General features: G+C 43.0%; 1 protein-coding gene across 2 annotated transcripts in view; it reads left to right on the forward strand.

The window, feature by feature from the left end:
- The first annotated feature begins 12,724 nt into the window (after positions 1 to 12,724).
- Positions 12,725 to 20,368, forward strand: part of TMED3 (transmembrane p24 trafficking protein 3) — a 75,847-nt gene continuing 68,203 nt past the window's right edge. The window contains exons 1-2 of one of the 2 annotated variants that reach the window (XM_003810720.5): positions 12,725 to 13,073; positions 15,413 to 15,661. In XM_003810720.5, the coding sequence (XP_003810768.1) occupies positions 12,906 to 13,073; positions 15,413 to 15,661 (417 nt within the window). In that variant the 5' untranslated portion in view covers positions 12,725 to 12,905. The remainder of the gene's footprint in view (positions 13,074 to 15,412; positions 15,662 to 20,368) is intronic. The other variant, XM_057299941.2, reaches the window with a different exon arrangement.

Here is a 20,368-nt window from a genome sequence, read left to right on the forward strand (position 1 = left end):
ACTGCCTAGTAACATCAACCACACACCCAATATTTTAGGAACACATAATTTACAAAATTAGATTTTAATCACACAAGTATTATGGTATCTTTCCTGGTTAAAAAAAGAGCACAGCCCAATGAATGAGAAGGTGCATTGCCACTCTGAGGGGTGAGTTTCTTTACTTGGCCCCTGCTGCTCAACCCCCCCAGGGCTGCACCTGCCATCTGCTAATGGCAGAGACTTATCGTCAGTGGATATCCCTCCTTGGGCCCTATTTCTAATGTTCATAAGTGTTAATGTAAGCTGATTTCCATGAGCTCTTATTCAAGGGCAGGACAGCGAGTATAAAGTGAATTAGCTCAACAGTCTCTGCGGTCTCTTAAATTCTTGTACTCTGTACTTCAAATTTTATTCAGACTCGCTGATTCTCTGGACTGTTCCAATCCAGAACAGGTACTCTGGAGATTACCCTTAGGTTAGCTCCTAGACTACTGAAATAAACTAAGTTAAGTAAAAAAAGGGACTAGTTTTAGGATGTTTGTTCCCCTACTTCTAACTTTAGGCAAGAGACCCATATTGTTTCTAGATCCTTTGAGGAGAGATTATGAGGCACTGAACAGTCTAATTCAGATTATGCCCAAGATTGAATGCACTCCCTCCTCCAAGGTCAGCCACTTTGACCTTGTCACTCATTCTTTCTCAAGTATCTCCTTGAGATCCCCAGTTATTTTTATAAATATTGATCTCTAAACTCATTTGTAAAGTAAACAGTTCTGTCACATAAGCTCTACATATTATACCATTTCTATAATTACAATTGCTAGAAATTTATCTGAATATTCCAAACAAAAGTATTGATGATCAAACAAAACAAACTTGGAGTTGTCTGTCTAAAGGCTTAGAAGTTTGGGGTTTTTTGAGTGGAACTTGCTCCTTTTCAGAGGAAAACCTTAGAGAGGAGTGGCATATGGTGCATCTTCCTAGGCAGGGCTGTGTTAAGCATGGCAGGAAGGCATCTGAGTCACCTGCCTTGAAGAAACCCTGCTGCTTGGATAATGAACACATCAGCATGGTTATTAATGAGCATGAAGATCAACGGGCTCCCTGAAATTGAATGCTATGAACTGTTGAAGACTTCCACAGAACAGAGCGGGGAGAGGTCCACGATGACTGAGATGACTTTCTTGTCATCTTTGTTAGAAGGAGATGAACCTAGGATCAATTTTACTTTTACTAAGGAAAACTAAAAAAGTTGGGTATTTCTACATCCAAAGGTAATATACAGAGAAATTCATAGCATTCCGTGTCTTCTAGTCTGAGTTACAAAATGGCATGCACATAGTGGGAAGGACAGGATCTGCATCACATAATTTGCCTGGCAATGAATGCTAAAAATAGGGAATGGACCTCAGGAAATCAAAAGAGGAGGCCAGTGTTTTATAGCTATAACAATATCTCATTACTGCAACACAGGAAAATAGTCTGACAATTCTCACCCAGACTTCTAAACTAAAGCGATTTTGTGGTCCATTCTAGCAGAGATTGTGCAAGGGTACCTTTTGAAATCATAGTACGAAAATCTAGTGGTCCTCAATGAAGGAAAATATAATCCTTATGCATGAGGATTGGAGGAAAGTGGAAGAGAAGGGAAAGAGGTGATTAAAAGATAGGAGAGGTCGAAGTCCTGACAATGTGAACCTATCCAAATATCAGCCTGATGAAATAAGACCACCTGGATTTCCCTTCTAGAGCCATCTGTCTCCTCTGGCAGCATCACAGACACTCCTGGTCTTAGACACAAAGGATGCCTGAAAGTTAAGGGTCTAAGTTAATTTTTCTTACTCTATTACAATTTAATAGCGGTTAATCCTGTTTTTGCTGCAGTAGGCACTATTGGTTGCCTCCCCAGTTTGATTCCTCCTTCTCCTTCCTATCAGATCCTGACTTTGTTCATGTAGCCACCCTCTATCTTTGCAGCCTTTTTGACTCAAGGGAAGTCGATCCCATCCTCAGCTCAAAGAGAAGTCATGATTGTTCCAAATTAGTCATGGCAATTCCATTCTCCTTACCAGTGATTGGTTAAGGGCTCCAGTATAAGCCAGTCAGCACATGGCTTTCCCCTTATCAATGCCTTGGATCCAGAGATGGGTACAGGATCTAAGTCAGGCCAATTGAGGGAACAAAAGGACATTCATCCCATGACTGAAGGACACCCTTTTACTGGACACGACCAAACAGACACGTTATTTGTTTATTTGCTTGTTTGTTCGGCAGTTTGGTTTGACAATCTTCTTGTAACAATAGGAGAATAGAGTCTAAGGATAAAGAAAAGGAAAGCAGAGCCAAGAGGAGAGCAGAGAAAGGGATCCTGATGATGTAATGCCTGGAGCCCACACCACCTCTGAGCTTCCTGTTATGTGAGATAATATATTCTTGTATCATTTAATATAGCTGTAGTTGGTTTTTAGTTTACTTAAAGCCAAAAGCATCCTTATATCACTCACTGATTTGAAATGCCATCTTTATAATATGATATCATATGCTAAATTCTTTATTTTAAAATTATTGAACTCACCCATCCCACTCTGTTTCATTCTGTGACATTCCATTGATGTATTTTCCTTTCTGTACCAGCATCACAGCACATCATTTAAATTATTGTAGAGTTTCAATTTGCTTTCACAAATTGTGGGTCAAGTCCATTCTCAATTCTCTTCACTGGACAAATTATTTCTTAAAATCATTTTATTAAGTATTAAAATTGTACTGGGATTATAATTGGGATTCTATGATATCATTTAGTTATTTGGTACTAATTAACATTTTTAAAAGATCAAATCTTCCAATCCAGAAACAGAAATTGTTACTCTAAAAAGTTCATCTTCATTTTTTAATCCCTCATTAAAGTGTTTAGTTTTCTTCATAGAGATCATATACATTTCTTTTTCATCCTATTACTAGGTAGCAAGCATTATTGTGAATATGATACTTTTTCCCACACCATCAGATATTGCTGGGATAGCATAACTTGGTTTCCTCTAATGTGATTACAATGAAAATATCCACGAGATTTTTCATTAAAAATGACAAATGATTCTATAATTCATACAGAAGAGCAAAGAACTGAAAATAGCTGAGACAATTTTGAAGAATAGTAACGATATTTGGAAGATGATGGTACTAGATGACAAGATTTAAAAAGTTACAGTAATTAAAATACTGTGATAAGACGCAGGAATAGATAAACTGACCCACAAAAACAGAACAGAGGGCTAGAACACGACCTTGAATAGGTGGAAAATTTAGATATGATAGAGGTGGCACTGCAGGTCAATAAATGGTGATGAGACAATTTGTTTTCCATATGAAACAAAAATGAAATTTGGCCCTTATACGCACAAAACCAAAATGAATAAAGCAAAACTAATCTTTTGATTATGATTTTTTGGATTTGTGCTTATAAATGAGATTAGCCTAGAGTTTTGCCATTTCATATTCATTGTCTGACTTGATATCAGGTTTATACCAGTCTCATAAAATGAACTGGGGGGTGATCCCTCATTTTATATTCTCTCAAAAAGTTTAAGTTTGGAATGAAATGTTTCTTGATTGCGTACGCACAGGTTTTTCTTGTAAGTAGATCTTGCTGGTAAAACCATCTGGACCAGGTGGGGGAGTGTGTGTGTGTGTGTGTGTGTGTGTGCATTCATCCATACACCTTCATACATACATGTTCATAGTGTGTAGGTATGATTATTGTCTTCATTCACAAATGAGGAAACCAAGGCTTAGGGAGATTAAATGACCCGCCCAAGGTCATAGAGCTGGGAAGTGGTAGTCTGGGATTGGAACTCCCCAGTCTGGCAATCTATGTCCAGAGCCCTCTCTTTTATCAAGTACCTGAGCTTCCGATTTTAAATACTAATTGTATTTACTTAATGGTTATAGGGGTTAAGTTGGGTTTGGTAAACCAACACCTGGGACAGTGATTTGGGCTGCTGTGTTGTATTGAGGGAGTGATCTTCAGGAAAAACCTCTAAGGAAGGTAGGGAAGCAGGATTGAGAAGAGGGAAAGGCCCAGAAAGAGGTGATCTCAGGTAAGGTCTAGCTTTGGCTGGATTCCCAGAGGAGGAGTGTAGAGAGAATGCATCTCGCTGCAGAATTGTCCTTCTTTAGTGCAAGGGGGCTCCCATTTTTATTCTTGCTTTAGTCAGTCATAGACTGTGGGCTGAGGAGCAGATGCTATTTTTTTCTGACCCAGATTTAGGGTAATTCTTGGGAGAAGGGGGAAGCTGTAAAAACTTAGCAGTTAACAGAGCAGCTGGGGATGAGTGAGCTATCTGGTAAAGGGAATCTGTACAGGGCACCCAAACAGCATCTACCACTCCTAGCTATTCGGGTGTTATATTTCTTCTTGAGTCAGATTTGGAGGGATACATTATTCTAAGAAATTATCCATTGTTTCTAAATTAATACGTGTTTTGGAATAAAATTATTTACATATTATTTTGAGCAGCATTGTTGAGGTATAATTGACATACAATAATGTGAATATAATGTACAATTTGATCCTTTTGACATATGTATACACTGTGAACCATCATCACAATTAAGATAATGAACATTTTCATATTTTTCTTTTTCTTTCAAATTTATTTTACTTTAAGTTTTGGGATACATGTGCGGAACATGGAGGTTTGTTACATAGGTATACATGTGCCAGTGTGGTTTGCTGCGCCTATTGACCCATCCTCTAAATTCACTCCCCTCATCCCCTACCCCCCAACAGGCCCTGGTGTGTGTTGTTCCCCTCTCTGCGTCCATGTGTTCTCACTGATAATGAACATTTTCATTGCCACCAAAAGTCTGCACATCCCCTTTGAATCTTATCCCCAGCACCTACTGATTTGCTTCTTGTCACTTCATGTTAACTTGCATTTTCTAGAGTCTTATATAAGTGAAAATCTATAGCATGTACTCTGTTGCATCTGGCCCTTTCACTTACCATAATCATTTAGAGATTCACCCATGTGGTTTCATGTATCCCTAGTTCATTCCTTTTTATTGCTGAGCAGTATTACATTGTAATACAATTTGTTTATCCACTCACTTTCTGATGATCAGTTGGGTTGTTTCCAGTTTGGGGATTTTACAAATAAAGCTGCTACAATTCATATACAAGTTTCTGAACAGATACATGCTTCCTTTTTTTTATTTTGTAAACACTTAGGAGTGGGATGGTTGAATCAAATGGTAGATATATATTTAATTTTTAAGAAACTACAAAATTGTTTTCCAAAATGATTGTATCATTTTACATTCCTACCAGCAGTGTATGAGAGTTCCAGTTCCTTCATATCTTTACCAGCACTTGCTATAGTCATTTTAATTTGAACTATTCTTCTAGGTGTGTAGTAGTATCTCATTATGATTTTAATTTTGATTTCTTTAATGACTAATAATGTTGAGCATCTTTTCATGTGCTTCTTGATATCCATATATCTTTGAGGAAGTGTCTGTTCAAATCTTTTGCTCATTTAAACAATTATGCTATTTGTTTTTATTGTTGAGTTTTGGGCGTTCATTATATCTTTTGGATCATCCTTTAACAGTGTATGCTTTGCAAAGATTTTGTTCCAGTTTGTGGTTTGTCCTTTTATTCTCTTAAGATAATATTTTAAAAAGCAAAAATTTTGAATTTTTAAAAATCTAATTTATCAATTTGTTCTTTTACACAGATTGTGTTTTTGGTGTCTTATCTAAGAAATATTTGCCTAATTCAAGGTCATAAATATGTTGTCAATTTTTCTTCTAAAAGCTTTATATCTTTTGGTTTTACATTTAGGTCTATGATCCATTTGGATTGATTTTTGTATGTGGTGTGAGATATTGGTCCAAGTTCATCTTTTTTGCATATATATATCTAATTTTGCTGGCACTATTTGTTGAATGAGTTGTCTTTTGTGCCTTTATGAAAAACCAGTTGTACATATATATGTTTGTTTTATTTATGCAGGTATTTTTCTATAAATTAAAAAATTGATTATAAAATTCACTTGGAAATGCAAAGGACCTACAATAGCCACTACAGCTTTAAAAAAGAATGAAGTTGGAGGACTAGCTCTACATGATTTCAAGATTTATTATAAAGCTACAGTAATCAAGACAGTATGGTATTGACATAAAGATAGACAAACAGATCAATGAATAGATTAGAGAGACCAGAAGTAAACTCATACATATATGGACAATGGAATTTTACTCAGCAATAAAAAGGAATGAATTTTGGCATCTGCTACAACATGGATGAATCTTAAAATAACTATGCAAAGATTAAAGAGTCATACTAAAAAAGTGCTATTTTATGATTCCATTTATGCAGAATTCTAGAACATGCTAACTATTGTATAGTGATAGAAAGCTGATCAATGGTTTCAGGAACAGAGGACAAGGATGCAGAGCAACAGAAGAAGGAATTACAAAAGAACGAGAAAGCCTTAGTGGGAAATAGATTTGTTTATTTCATGCTTGAGATGATGGCTGCACAGGTGTATGTGAAAACTTACGTAATTGTACACTTTAAATATATGCAAGGTATTGTATGTCAAACCTCAATTTTTACCAAAGTACCATAAGGAATTCCCCTGAAACAGTAGGAAGAATCAAAGAATGATTATATAAAGGTAGAGGGGAGGGCATCATAGGCTCTAGGAGAGAGAGGTTTTGTAGAGAGTGTGAGTGGGATGGGGTTCCCAAATGGATCTGGCAGATCCTTCTGGACATATAAATAACACAAGCACAGCCACGGAGTTGGAGATGACCATGGTTGCCATAGCATGTGGGGCCCAAATGGAGACTGGACCTTGTAGAATAGAGATGATGGTTGGGATGAGTTGAAATGGTCAGGATGAGAGAGGATGTGCTGTTTCTGTGAAGGCAGGAGTTTGAATTTAATGTAGCAAGTGATGGTAACAGTTTCTGAGCACGAAAGTGAAATGATGAGCCCTCAACTTCCTTAAGGCTCTGGTTTTTGTCCACTCTCCCTGTGAGACTGTAAAAAATGAAAATTCAAAAATGTTCAGGATTGGCCAATGCCCTCATGGGAAAAGTAACTTTTGAGAATGCTTCTCTTTCTAGATTATTGTTTTCCCTTCAATTTTGGCGGGGTAATTCTTTACTCCCTTGCCAGCTTTTTGATGCCTCCCAGAAAACATTTTTAAAGTTGTATTTTTAGTTGTTTTTAGGGGAAATTTATGTTCAAATAATCTAACTTGTCTTTACCAGAAACTGCAAGTCTTTTTTATGTCTTTATTATTACTCATTTTACTGCGATGTGGCAAACAGAACCAGTATTCACCACCATTCAGTTTTCCTCTCCTTCTGGACACATGGAAGACAAATCTCATTCACCTTGGGATTTAGCAGGGCCATGAGATCAATTTAAGATGATAGGTTACAAGTGAAAGCAATGTGTGTGTCTCTTCTAAGCTGATGCATGTAATTGCTGATAAGAGATCTTCTCACATTCTCTTCCCCTGTTGCTGTGGCGGAGGAGAAGTGTGTTTCAGGTGCAACAATTTCAAGATTATGGGGATCTCTGTCAGTCAGGTTCCCTGAAGGACTACATGGAAGAGATCTCTGCCTTTGAACCTGTGAAAAACATAGAAGGGATAAGAAATAAACTTTTGCTGAGTCCTGATATTTGGGGGTTGATTTTTTTTTTTTTTTAGGAGTTTAGGAGTTTAGGAGTGGAGGTTTAATAGAGAAAAGAAAGAGAAAGAAAGAGAAAGGAAAACAGCTCTCTCTTTAATCTGGGGGTTGATTTTTACTGCAGAATATCTTATCCTCACTAATACATAGACCGTATGAGGCTACTCTTCCTTTCCTTGCCTTCCCTTCCTCCCTTCCATTCTTTCTCCCTCCCTTCTTCCCTTCCTCCCTTAATTTTTCTTATTTTCTTTATGTTTTTCTTTTAAATTGAAGAAAAGAAGCCCAAGATCACTGTTTGAAATTATTAAAAGTCTTAATAATTGGAAGAAGAAAACCTTTGGTATCAACTCACCCAATCCCCAACCTCAACCTCTATTTTAAAGTTTCAGACGTGGACTCCCAGACAAGGACAGAATGTCAAAACATTAATGCCAGGGTTTTGGGTCTTGAATTTCATTTTCTTTCCATTCCACCATGTTATAGCAAAGATAATAAGTTATATGATTTTTTTTCTTTTTCTCTTTTTAAGAGCAGAAGAAATTATACTTATTTATATAGAAACAAAGACCCAATGGGGTAAGAAGAAGTTTGAATTTTTAGCACAAGGAAAATATAATTCATGCATGGTGAGTGGGCACATGGATTATTCTCTTCCTATATTTAAGATATTAATGTTTCTTTACCTCACACTCAAGGGAGAATATGAGTCATTTCCATGAATCCAACATAATGTGTGAATTGCAAAAAGCTTTTCAATTTTTAAAGATCATTCTGTAGTCATTTAGTCACAATATTTTCCTGTCCAAAGCTTAAAGATTGAAGCATTCTTCTTCTTTTTCAAATTTAAATTTGTTTGTTTAATTCACATAAAAATTATGTATATTTGAAGTATACAACATAATGTTTTAAAATATGCATACATTGTAGAAAGGCTACATTGAGGTAATTAACATATATATTACTGCATATATCATTTTTTTGTGGCAAGAACACTTAAAAGGTACTCTCAGTGATTTTCAAGTATAGACTACATTATTAACCATAGATGCCATGTTGTACAATAGATCTCTTGAATTTATTCCTCTTATCTAACTGAAATTTTGTAATCATTGGCCATTTCCCCAAGCCCCCCACCCCCTAGCCCCTGGTAACCACCATTATACTCTCTGCTTCTACCTCTCTAGACAACCCCCGCCGAGTCAGATACAAGGGCACCCAGTTGGCAGAGCCTGGGTCCCATGCCCACATACCTTGGGACCTGGGAGCAGAGGGAGAGGGACTATCTGCCCCTCTTTTGCTCTGTGATGAGAGGGAGGCTGGTTTCTCACCTAGTTTGGGATTTCCCCATAGGAAGGATAGTTAAATGCTTGACAGCCACAAAAACAGTTGTTCTGGGGAAGTTTGTGAGTCTCAGGAGGGCAGTGTGTGTCACCTGTCTCTGACTGGTTTGTTCAGGGAAAATCTGGTATTGGTTATAGCTCCATGGCAACATTAAGCGGTTTGCAAAGTTTCCATTTGCTTTAGTCAATCCACACAGTGATTGTATTGCTTTTTTCCTTCACCATCAATTACCTGCATGAGGCATGGATAAACTTTGATTTTGTTTCAACATACTAATAGCATGCTAGGGAGTGCTCCTGTTGCATGAAGCAATGATAAAGTTCTGCTTTAGGGCATAGATGGGTCCACCTTATACTGCCCATCTCATCATAACACACGTAACTTACGATGTTTTCAATTCATGATAGGTTTATTCAGACATAACCCCATTGTAAGCCGAGGAGCATCTGTACATACTTAGAGAAGTAAAACATAAATGTTCAGTTAATGAAAGTCAGAATGTGAACATTCATGAGTCTCTCTTGGGTGCCACTTCTGGACTTCTGCATTCTCCTTCCCCTTAGATATAAGCACTATTTGGGTGTTTATATATCCAATTCTTGTCCTTTTATTTCTTTTTCTTGCCTAACCTTTCCTGCTAGAATTTCTGGGACAATGTTAAATAGCAGTTGTGATAGCAGGCATTTATGTCTTATTCCCACATTTGAAGGAAAAGACATGTTTATCATTAATCATGATGTCTGCTCTAAATTTGTTACATTTTATGGCATTAAGGAAGTTGTCTATTATTTGTTTTGCTAAGAGTTTTTATCATGAATGGATGTTGAATTTGTCACATGCTTTTTTTCCTGCATCTGTTAAGATCCTCATTTTTATTTACTGTTTTAATATTTATTATTTACTATTTTTATGTGTGTGTTTCTTTTATTTACTGTTTTAAAAGGACTTCACAGAAGTCACCCCAGGACTAAAGTGGATAGAAAACATTTTTGGTTTTTCTTTCAAGTTATCCTACCTTTAGTACCATATATCACGCAATATTTGCCATATATCATGCAATATCAAGGTTGGAAGGAACCGTAGAGGTCATACACCACGATAATCTGTCACCCAGGCTCATGAATCATCTCTGTTGTTGCTAAGTGGTTGGTTGTTCACCTGCATCTGTTCGAATATTTTCGGGTATGAAAAATGTACTATCCTTGTCCATTCTATTTTTGGAAATCTCTGGTTCCAGAAAATCATTTATTGTGTGAGCTGAAATGTGCCTCAGTGTCAGATTCATGCTTTGGTCCAAGGTTTGCCCTATGGAACATGTAGGACAAGTGTTCCCTGAGGTATGGGTAGAGGCAGTGTGTTTAGTGGGAAGCTGGTAGTCTTCAGAATTAAGCAGATCTGGGTTCACTTTCTGGCTTAGCCATTGACAAGCTGAGTGAGTCTGGATACTATAGAAGATGGCTTAACAGCCATAATTCCTTCCATCCCAGTATGACCCTCCTTTGCAATGTGACTTTGCAACTCCTCAAATCCAGAGGTAGATTCCATTTTTCCACCTCCTTGAATCTGGGCTGGCCTTTGAACTTGCTTTGGTCAACAGAATGTGGAGAAAGTCATAGGAAAAGGTCTGAAGCTTAGGTCTCAGGGACCTTGCTCCTCCTGCCTAGTTCCTCTTGGGATGCTGCCCTGAACCTGCCATATAAGGAAGTAATCTAGCCTATTAGATGTAAGAGGATGCTTGGAGGAGAACTGAGGTGTCCCAGCCAACAGCCTGCATGCTCTGACTTGAGCTACTTCAATGTCAGCTCCTCCCCTGAACTTATGCAGGTGTTTTCTTGGAACTTAAATGTAAGACTTAACATTTAATCCGGAGGAATTTATTTTGATTTTTAGAGATGGGGTCTCCCTTTGTCGTCCATGCTGGAGTGCAGTAGTGCAATCACAGTTCACTGTAGCCTCAGACACCTGGTGTCAAGCAATCCTCCCACCTCAGCATCCCAAGTAGCTGGGACTACAGACCCACACCACCATGCCTGGTTAATTTTTGTTTGTTTGTTTTTGTAGAAACGAGGTTTCACTATGTTGCCCAGGCTAGATTCGAACTCCTGGCTTCAAGCAATCCTCCTGCCTCAGCCTCCCCAAATACTGGGATACAGGCATGAGCTATGGTGCCCAGCACAAAATTTCTTTTTGTTAGTCTTAGCAGAGCACACTCCACCTGTGCCAGGGCAATCGTGTTTTTTTTGTTTGTTTGTTTTGTTTTTTTGAGACGCAGTCTTGCTCTGTCGCCAGGTTGCAACCTCCACCTCCCAGGTTCAAGCAATACCCCTGCCTCCCTGCCTCAGCCTCCCGAGTAGCTGGGACTACAGGCACGCACCACCACCCCCAGCTAATTTTTGTATTTTTAGTCGAGAAGGGTTTCACCACATTGGCCAGGGTGATCTCGATCTCTTGACCTCGTGATCCACCCGCCTCAGCCTCCCAAAGTGCTGGGATTACAGGCGTGAGCCACCACTCCCGGCCAATCGTGGTTTTATATCTGTCATTTATTTCTCCACTAAGTTCATCTAGATCAGATGATTATTACTTCCATGTTTTCTATCAGTTCCTAAAAAAAAAAAAAAAACGTGAAATAGGACAGTGCCAGGGAAGGAAGCTTAAGGGACACTACTAAACACCTCTTCCATGCCTGTCACTGAGCCAGTCAATATTATTAACTATGTTATGCATGCATGTTATTTCCAAGCCTACAGATTGCTTTCACACATTAGCGTGTTCATCCATAGTGAATGTGGCCAGCGGAAATCTATATGGGCAGTAACATTCTTTCCTGAAGTCAAGATATACCACGTCTAGTAATGCTCTCCTGAATAAGTTATTTATTGAGTATCGACATCACAATCTGTGTCTTTTCTCTTTGTTTATTGGATCACAGTGAATATAAAACTATACCTATAGTTACGATTATACAAAAGAAACTTAAGTCAGTGGTCATGGGTAAGACAGTAAACCAATTTATCTGCTTTCAGAGCTTTTAAGAAGTCAAAGTGCAAAAATGACAGTTCTGTGCAAAAATAATTTTCAACGAGCCTGACAGCCAAAATATACCTGAAGTCGCTGCGAGACTTTACTTGGATTTTCATGAGATCGTTTGTGTGTGAGCACGCTCGTGTTTTTCCCAGAGCAGGTATAATGATGGGTCTTTACTTACTCTCCCCACCCCCCACCCCCTTCGCACACTCTTTCACCTTGGGAAGGGTATGGGAATGAAGAAAGGAGTGTTAATCGGGTTCCCAGCGTTCCCTTATCTTTCACCTAGCTCCCTAACTACTGTGGATGTTAGGTTTGGGCACACCCATTTCAAAACAAGGAGACTGGTTCTCGAGGGAAGTGTGAGACTGAAGTTACAGAGCCTGTCAAAAGCGGAGCCTTATAGAGGGAGTAAAATCCCACGTGCTTCCTGCTGCAGCAGCTGGAGGGTGGACCTGGGTCGACCTGGGGGGATGCTCAGCCCTGCGGGTCCGGGAGCGCGCAGAACAGCGGGTAGGGCTTCTCCCTCTTCTGGGTAGGGGCGCGCTAGGTGGAGCCCCACCTCCCCTCCGGGGAGACCCACCCTCCGAGCCGGGAGAGTCGTGGGGGGGGGGGCGTGTCCCCTGGCCCAGCGCGGCCAGCGCGCACGCGCAGCGGGCGGAAGGGGCCCGGGCCCACTTTGAGCGCGCGGCTGCGCACTGCGCCGCCGGCCCTCCCGGAAGCGCAGAGTTCCGCTCGTGCCACGTCTATCCCTTTACATCCTCCTAGGACCTGGTAGTCGCCGCCCCAGCCCGCCGGGGGCGCAGCGCCCGAGCCGCGGCCCTCGAGACGGGACCGAGAGCATCATGGGCAGCACTGTCCCGCGCTCCGCCTCCGTGCTGCTTCTGCTGCTGCTCCTGCTCCGGGCCGAGCAGCCCCGCGGGGCCGAGCTCACCTTCGAGCTGCCGGACAACGCCAAGCAGTGCTTCCACGAGGAGGTGGAGCAGGGCGTGAAGTTCTCCCTGGATTACCAGGTGAGGCCGGGCGCCCGGCAGCGCTCCCTTCTCCCTCCACTCCCAGGTCTCACCTGGACACTGGCTCGCCCCTGACTGGAGGCGCTCGAATTAGCCACAGGCTACAGGGAGGCTGCATGGGGTGGGAGTCCCTGGAGACCAGTTGACTTCCCCGTGAGGAGGAAGGTTTGGGTCATCAGGGCCCACCCGAGACGAGCCTGGCCAGCGAGGAGGTAGTCAGCGCCACAGGTGCGAGCCCGGGATGGGGACGCCAGGGCGGATCCCGCAGCCTGGGGAGCTGGCCAAAGAGATATCCGCAGGCCCCCGAGACACTAACCAACGGCAGTTCTGATCGGCTGCACACAGGCTCTCTAACCCCAGTCTCTTGGACCGCCTTGTGCCTTCGAGTACTGAAAAATGGCAGTAAGAGGAAGTGGGTTCATAGTTTTAGTTTATTCCTCCCCTCTCCAGCGTTTAAAGTTGGAGTGAGGCGAGGGCAGCAGAAGTGAGAATGGGCACTTTGGAAAGGAGGGATCAGTGCAGCCATTGAGGCCTGGCGGTGTTTACAAGGAGCGGTGTGGCTGCAAGACTTGGCTCTTGCCATATGGCTTAGAAAAGCTCAGTTCCTGTATTCCTGTCTCCTTTGAGAGATCCCGTGGCCCACAGGTGACAGGAGCAGGTCTTGAGTGAGTAGTCTGCCCCGATATTTAGTGAGCAGGTCTAGGGTTGGGGGCCAAGTGGGCATCATACTCAGACAGCTATCTGCTTGTGGACGCATGCTGATAGGCACTTCAGAAATGAGGGGCCACGGGCAGCAGGAATGGGGGCAAGCTATTTGACCAGCTCCTCTGTGGTTAGAGGCACTGAAGGAAGCTTACGCTTGGAGACAACTTCTATGTGGTAGTCTCAGTCACTGATTTGTCCACTTTCAGGTCTTTGTGGACAACATGCAAATTGTGACTGGGTTAACATGGGCAACCTAGGTGCAATGACAAAAAGAATGATAATTCTGTGGTTGCAGGGACCTCAGATGTCATCTGGTCACTGCCAGGGCGGAAATCCCGTGTCAAAGTGTGTCCAGCCTGGGTTTAAACACACTTAGCAACAGGATACTCACTGCTTTTTGCAAAGCTTGCTGAGCAGGACTGGTAACTTTTGTCCGGACAAAGAGGCCATTTAAATTTGGAAGCAGATGGAGGCCATTGACCTTGTCCTTTGATGGATCTTGGTTATAGCCATTGCCTACCTGTGAGATTTTGCCTTATGTGGGTCTTATTTTTCTTATGTTACAAGGAGAGTTTGAACTAAATGATTCCCAAGGACTCTTCCACCGCTGACACTCAGAAATTCCATGAATACTTCGATCAATATTTTTCTTCTCCTTGCATTCAGTCATTAATAATATATTGTTAATAGCTACTTGACCCATTCAGCAAGCCAAGAATGACCCTTGCTGGTGGGGGGAGGGGGAACACCTGTCTGTTATTGGAACGGAGAAGCAGGAGGTGCAGCATGCATGCTCTAGGGTGGCCCCCAAATCAGATCCCGCATCTCCACTGCAACCCCAGGGGGTTAGTTTGCAGTCTGACGATTGTCCAGTAATTGGCTGGCACTTTTGGGGCCCTTGCTAAATTTATGTTGGACACTGTGCTAAACACTTTAGGTGTGATAACTTATTGACTCCTCACTTCATGGATAAAGACATATCCTCAGAGAGTAAAGTAACTTGTCTAGGGTCACATGGCTAATGAGTGGCAGTGCCCTAAATCAGTGATTTGCTGCGTGTCTTGTGTTAAGTATTGAACAAAGATAAAGAATCGGTGGCATCTAGTTGCATTGGAATAGTTTCTTGGGCATCCCTCCTCATCTTGCTCTTGATTTCGGGAAGCTTTATCAGCACCATCTCATGAAGAGCAGTTATCCTGGGGTATGTTCATTCATGCTTCAGAATAGTGGAATAGGTAAATGTTTGGGCACTGGAACCAAAAGTTCTCAAGGCAGATCTCATCTCACCACTTTCTCTTGTGTAACCTTAGGGAATTTACTTAACCTTGGAACCTCAGTTTCTTCTTCTGTAAAATGGAAAGGATTAGGCTCATTGAACCCCTGCAGAGCAAACTTTGGAGTCAGGCAGGCATAGATTCAAATCTTAGCCCTTTCACTTTCAAGCAGTGTGACCACAGCCAATTTATTTAACCTTGCTCAGCCTCAGTAAAATGAGAAGTGGCGTAGCACCTGCCTTAGAAAGTTTTGAAGATGAAATGACAGAAATGTTTGTAGAGTCTGATCACAGTGTCTGGTTGGCATTTGGTAAGTGGTGGTTGCTCCTTTGATAACAGCAAATTTTTTATGGTTTTCAGGTCATCACTGGAGGCCACTACGATGTTGACTGCTATGTGGAGGACCCCCAGGGGAACACCATCTACAGAGAAACCAAGAAGCAGTACGACAGCTTCACGTACCGGGCTGAAGTCAAGGGCGTTTATCAGTTTTGCTTCAGTAATGAGTTTTCCACCTTCTCTCACAAGACCGTCTACTTTGACTTTCAAGTGGGCGATGAGCCTCCCATTCTCCCAGACATGGGGAACAGGGTCACAGCTCTCACCCAGGTGAGTGAACATTAGCAGTTCAAGGCTGCTGAACCCCCTAGCGTGTTCCTCTTCATTGGCCTCTGTCTAGGCTGGTGGTGGGAGTCATCATCCATCCAGCTCCCAGTCTGGAAGTCTCAGGGTTGGTTTTGTCTCTTTCTTCATACCTAGTCCTAAAGGATGCCATGCTCTTCTTTCGATCTTCCTTTCCACTCTCTAACCAGATCCCTGCAGTACTTTCCTCTGATATTCCTGTCTCTACTCTTTCATTCCCACTCAGTCTTTTGCACAGTACCACTTTCGAAGTACCTGTGTCATGTGTCTCTGCTTATATGTGTGCCTGTATCATAAAGACCAAAGTCCTACTTTGTGTGGTGTATTAGTTAAGGTAACACAAGGTGCTGTAACAAAATAAACACCAAACATCAATGGCTTAACAGAATAGAAGTTTATTCTCATGCATAATCTAGAAAAGGTTGGTGGGGAGCTTTCCTCCATGGTGTGACTCAGGAATCCAGGCTCATTCTTTCTTGTCATCTTTCTGTCTTCACTTAGGGCTTCAGGGTCTTCTGCCTGTAGCTGCCAAAGGAAGAGAGAATGAGAAAAGCCCATCTACTTCTTAAAAGCCCGGGCCCAGTGGGAATATGTATCACCTGCTCATGTCCCATGGGTGAGAACTTAGTCATGTGGCAAAGCTGGATGAAAGGAAGGCTGGCAAGTAGAGCCTTAGCAACAGCTCCACACTATGGAGGAGAAACGGTGACATTTTGGGGGGATAGTCATGTCTGTCGCCCATGGCTGTCAAGGTTCATTATTCTCTGATCCCATCCTCCTTCATCTGTCTTCCCTTCTGCTATTTAAGCTCCTCCTTCCCTTTCATATGCAGGCTGGGGGCTTCCTGAGGGCTAGGACCCTGAATGATTTACTTTTGTATCCTCAGTGCTTCAGTTCATAAGGTAGGGCACAGGAAGGAGCTCACCAAATACTTGTGAAATGACTGTCAGGGCCCAGGGAAACCTGTAAGACAGGAGTAACCATCGATAGCAGCACGTGTGCCAGAACCAAAGCCACAGTGTCTTGAACTTTCAAGGAGGCCAGATGATCTTCTGGGCCGCCCTCCAAGGTGGCTCCCTTCCTCTGTGGCTCTGGGCACACTCACGAGTGCCTGTGGATTCACTTGCCCAGTCTTCCACCTTCCCTAAGCAGTTGGAGGCTAGAGCTGCACTGTTTAGTACAGTAGCCAGTGTCTAAATTTGGCTATTTAAATTAATTAAAATTAAATTAAAAAGTCACTTCCTCATCTGCACCATAGCAATACTCCAGGTACTCAGTAGTCACAGGTGGCTAGTGGCCATGCATAGAAAGTTCCATTGTCCAAAACTGGGTTTGATCTTTGGGCTTTTGGCAACATGACTTCTGTTAGAAGATCCAGCCGAGGGTGTGTATTGTGTGTAAGATCTTTTGCAACCAATACTCATGAGAGTTCTGTTGGCCACTGTTGAGACAGCCTCTATTGGGAAGATTCTGTAAGTCTCCAAAAGCTGAGCTGAAGAACTTCCCCCTTAACCAGTAGAAAACAAATTGGTAGGAAAAGCCTTAAAGAATTAGGTCAACAGAGACATTCTTTCCTGGAGCCTGAGCAGTAGTTTGATTTTGTTGCAGGAAAGGGTGATTTATGCTTCCCTTTTCTTATATCTTAGAACCTCTTCTTTGCTCCTGCTTAGCCTCAAAAGAGCCGTTTCCTTCCACTTCTCTGACCCCGCCACCTTGAACCATCTGTGCCTGCCTTTGAGAGTACTTGCTTTTATGCCAGAATTCACTCAGTCTACACATTGTGCCAGCAGTGGATGGCTCTGTGCCTGGTACTGGGCACCCTGCAAGGAGCGCAGCCCTGCAAGCCAGTTGGCTATGGGGCACTGTGGTCAGAGCTGTAATTGAAGCGCCAGGAGTCTTGAGGAGGCACTGATGAATTCTTCCAGGAGTCAGGAAGGCTTCACTGGAAAATGTAGAAGCTTGGCCTTCTAGGTGAAGAGAACAGGTGAGATTTATGGAGTGTAACTTTCATTCTTCTCGCCAGGGCTTTTTATCTTGCTTGGCATGGGTCCCCCTTTACCCAGCAGCTGCTGTCTCGCCTCTCCCCAGACTTCTTGCAGCACAGTGGTGAGCCAGAGGCCATGGTTTCTGGCAAGAAAGTAAGTATTAGGTGAAAGAACAGGTTCCATAGTGACCAGGGCCCAGGCCAGGGATTCAGGTCCGAAGGACTTGTTTCAGGCCGGAGTTCAGGAAAACCAGGCTCCTAGGAGAGGACCTGGGCCAGGAGAATGCGACTTCAGGAAAGCCAAGCTCGAGGGGCTTCCAGGCTTCCTGAGAATCTGGGAAGATCCTGGTCAGAGCTGAAGGTTTCTGACAGAGGTCAAAGGCCAAGAGCTACCCCCCTGGTGATCTAGGAAGGATTAAAGGTTTTCTTAAGTGCTCTGAGGCCAGCTTCTACTTCCCTGTCTTTGAGTTCTTGAAGAATTTGAAGAAGCAGATACTTGGGTCAGGGGAGGCCTGATGAGGTGAGGGCTGCAGGAATTTGTCAGTGGTTACAGACTGAAGACCTCGGCATCCGCTGGTGGCTGGGACAGGATGGGATGTCAGCGTGGAGATGGAGGAAAGGGATGGTGCCAGAGGTGGGATGGGTCAGGGTGTCCTAGAGACCGACTGTCACCTTGAAGTGGCAACTATAATCCCTGTGAGGCTCCAGGACACTGGAAGCCAGCCAGGACTGGTGGTCTTAGCAGGGCGGAAGGTCACACACGAGGAGACCTGGGGACTTGTGGCCTGGAAAAACAGGACCCTGAAAACAGAGGGGTTCTGTTGGTTTTCTGCTGGGTGGGAAGCTGGCTGAGGGACTGCCTAACTGAAATTTTGTGGTAACAGGCTGAACAGGTTTGCTTTAGATGAGCACTAACTGAAGATCTCAGCGGATGGGGAAGTAGCATGTTTTTGTGGTGAGGGTGAGCATCCAGGTAGCTGTGATTCTTGGGGATGATTCTTGGGGATGTATTGCTCTGGGGTCTCTTGCAGCATCTGTGCAAGGTCCTGAAGGCGTCTGCAGGTGTTAGTTGCCAAGAAAGCTGTAGAGTATCACCTGTTGCTCCGTTACCCTCTTGGAACTGGTCCCTTTGCTATCACTGATCTGATCTGAGATTGTTCCTTTAAAGGCCACCGAGGCCTCTTCATGCAGTCTCCGTGCCGGTTTCTGGCCTGTGTCACTGGATCTAGGCCTTTAAAGTGATGCTTCACATAAATATCTGACTCATCCTCTGTCTTGGTGTCTACACCTGTGATTTCTGTGTCCTCCCTCTTCTTTTTCCCTTCCTCCTTCCTCTCCAGTGACTCTGGGTCCTGGGAGAAGGCTGGAGATGCTGACCAGTGCTGCTGAATTCCCAGGCCAGGGCCTATGGTCCAAGGAGTCCCCAGTCAAGTGAGTCTAGTTGTACACTTTGTTTCTGAATGAGTTTGTGACACATAAACTTGGAGAATGGAATTATAGCCTGGAAAATCAAATGAGCCCTTCCACAGTGTTCTCTGCGGATTTGTACATACAAACATGTATGCATATGTGTACATATGAATACATATGTGTGTGTGTGCCACACATACATATACACATATACTACCTATGACCATGATACATACATGTATACACTTATGTGTGTGTCTCCATCCCTCCCACTGATTTCAAGAATGATCCACTTTGTTATGAAGTCCTGTGATTTCAGTGCCATCAATTTCCCTCCAGTCCACTCTTCCCTGACATGGCGACCCTTTTAACCGAGGCCTGCATCTTCTCTTCCCAGTAGAATTGCAGCCACCTAAGTGGTTTCCCTGCCTCTAAACTGGTTCGCATACATCCCTTTCTGCATCATAGCTGCCAGAGGCAGATTCTCGTAAAGTGAGATTCCGATCTTGCCAATCTTCTGCTCACAGAGCCACACGATAAAGTCTTGGACCTCGAGGCCCTTTACTGTGAGCTTCCACCTCCCCACAGCTGCTTCTCCACGCATCCCCATCACCATGTCAGTCCCTGATCCCAGACCAGGCCCTGTACAGTTCTTTGCCTGTGCTTCTGCTGCTTGGGATGTGTTCTCAGCCTGGTGACGTCCTGCCCATCCATCAGGGCTCAGCTTGTCGTGTCCCATGTCAAGTACTCCATCTTCTCTGGCAGGCTCAGCATCTTTCTCCTGGGTGTTCCCGCCGCTCTGCATACCCTTCTGTTGTTGGCTGTTTATACTGCATTCTAGTTGAGTAATTTTTTCTTTAAATTGTGAACTTTCTGAGACCCAGGACTGTGTCTGGCTCTGATTCTTAATTCCCTGGGCCTAGCACAGTGCCTGGAAGAAAAGTAAGCATTGAGTAAATGTTTGAATGAAGGAATTAGTGGAAGTGTGAGCTATTCAAACTCAGCCATGATTTGAAATCCTTGTAACCTCATCCTACAAGTGTCTATCCTGAGTCCCCCAGCCCCACCTTCAATCCTTTGTGATTTTCCAGGGATCACCAGGGTGATGTAAATACAGAACGGATTTGTGTTACCAAGTCTGCCTGTATAGGTAGTGCCTGGCAGGGAGCACTAGGGAGGCTTCTAGAAATGGCATATCTTGAGCTAGCTTTGACACAGGTTCACATAGGTTAAGCCCGACTCCACATGGACCTCTTTCCTGCTTCCTTCCCAGTTTAGTG

Source organism: Pan paniscus, chromosome 16 (assembly GCF_029289425.2).
Source record: "Pan paniscus chromosome 16, NHGRI_mPanPan1-v2.0_pri, whole genome shotgun sequence".
Lineage (NCBI taxonomy): Eukaryota > Metazoa > Chordata > Mammalia > Primates > Hominidae > Pan > Pan paniscus.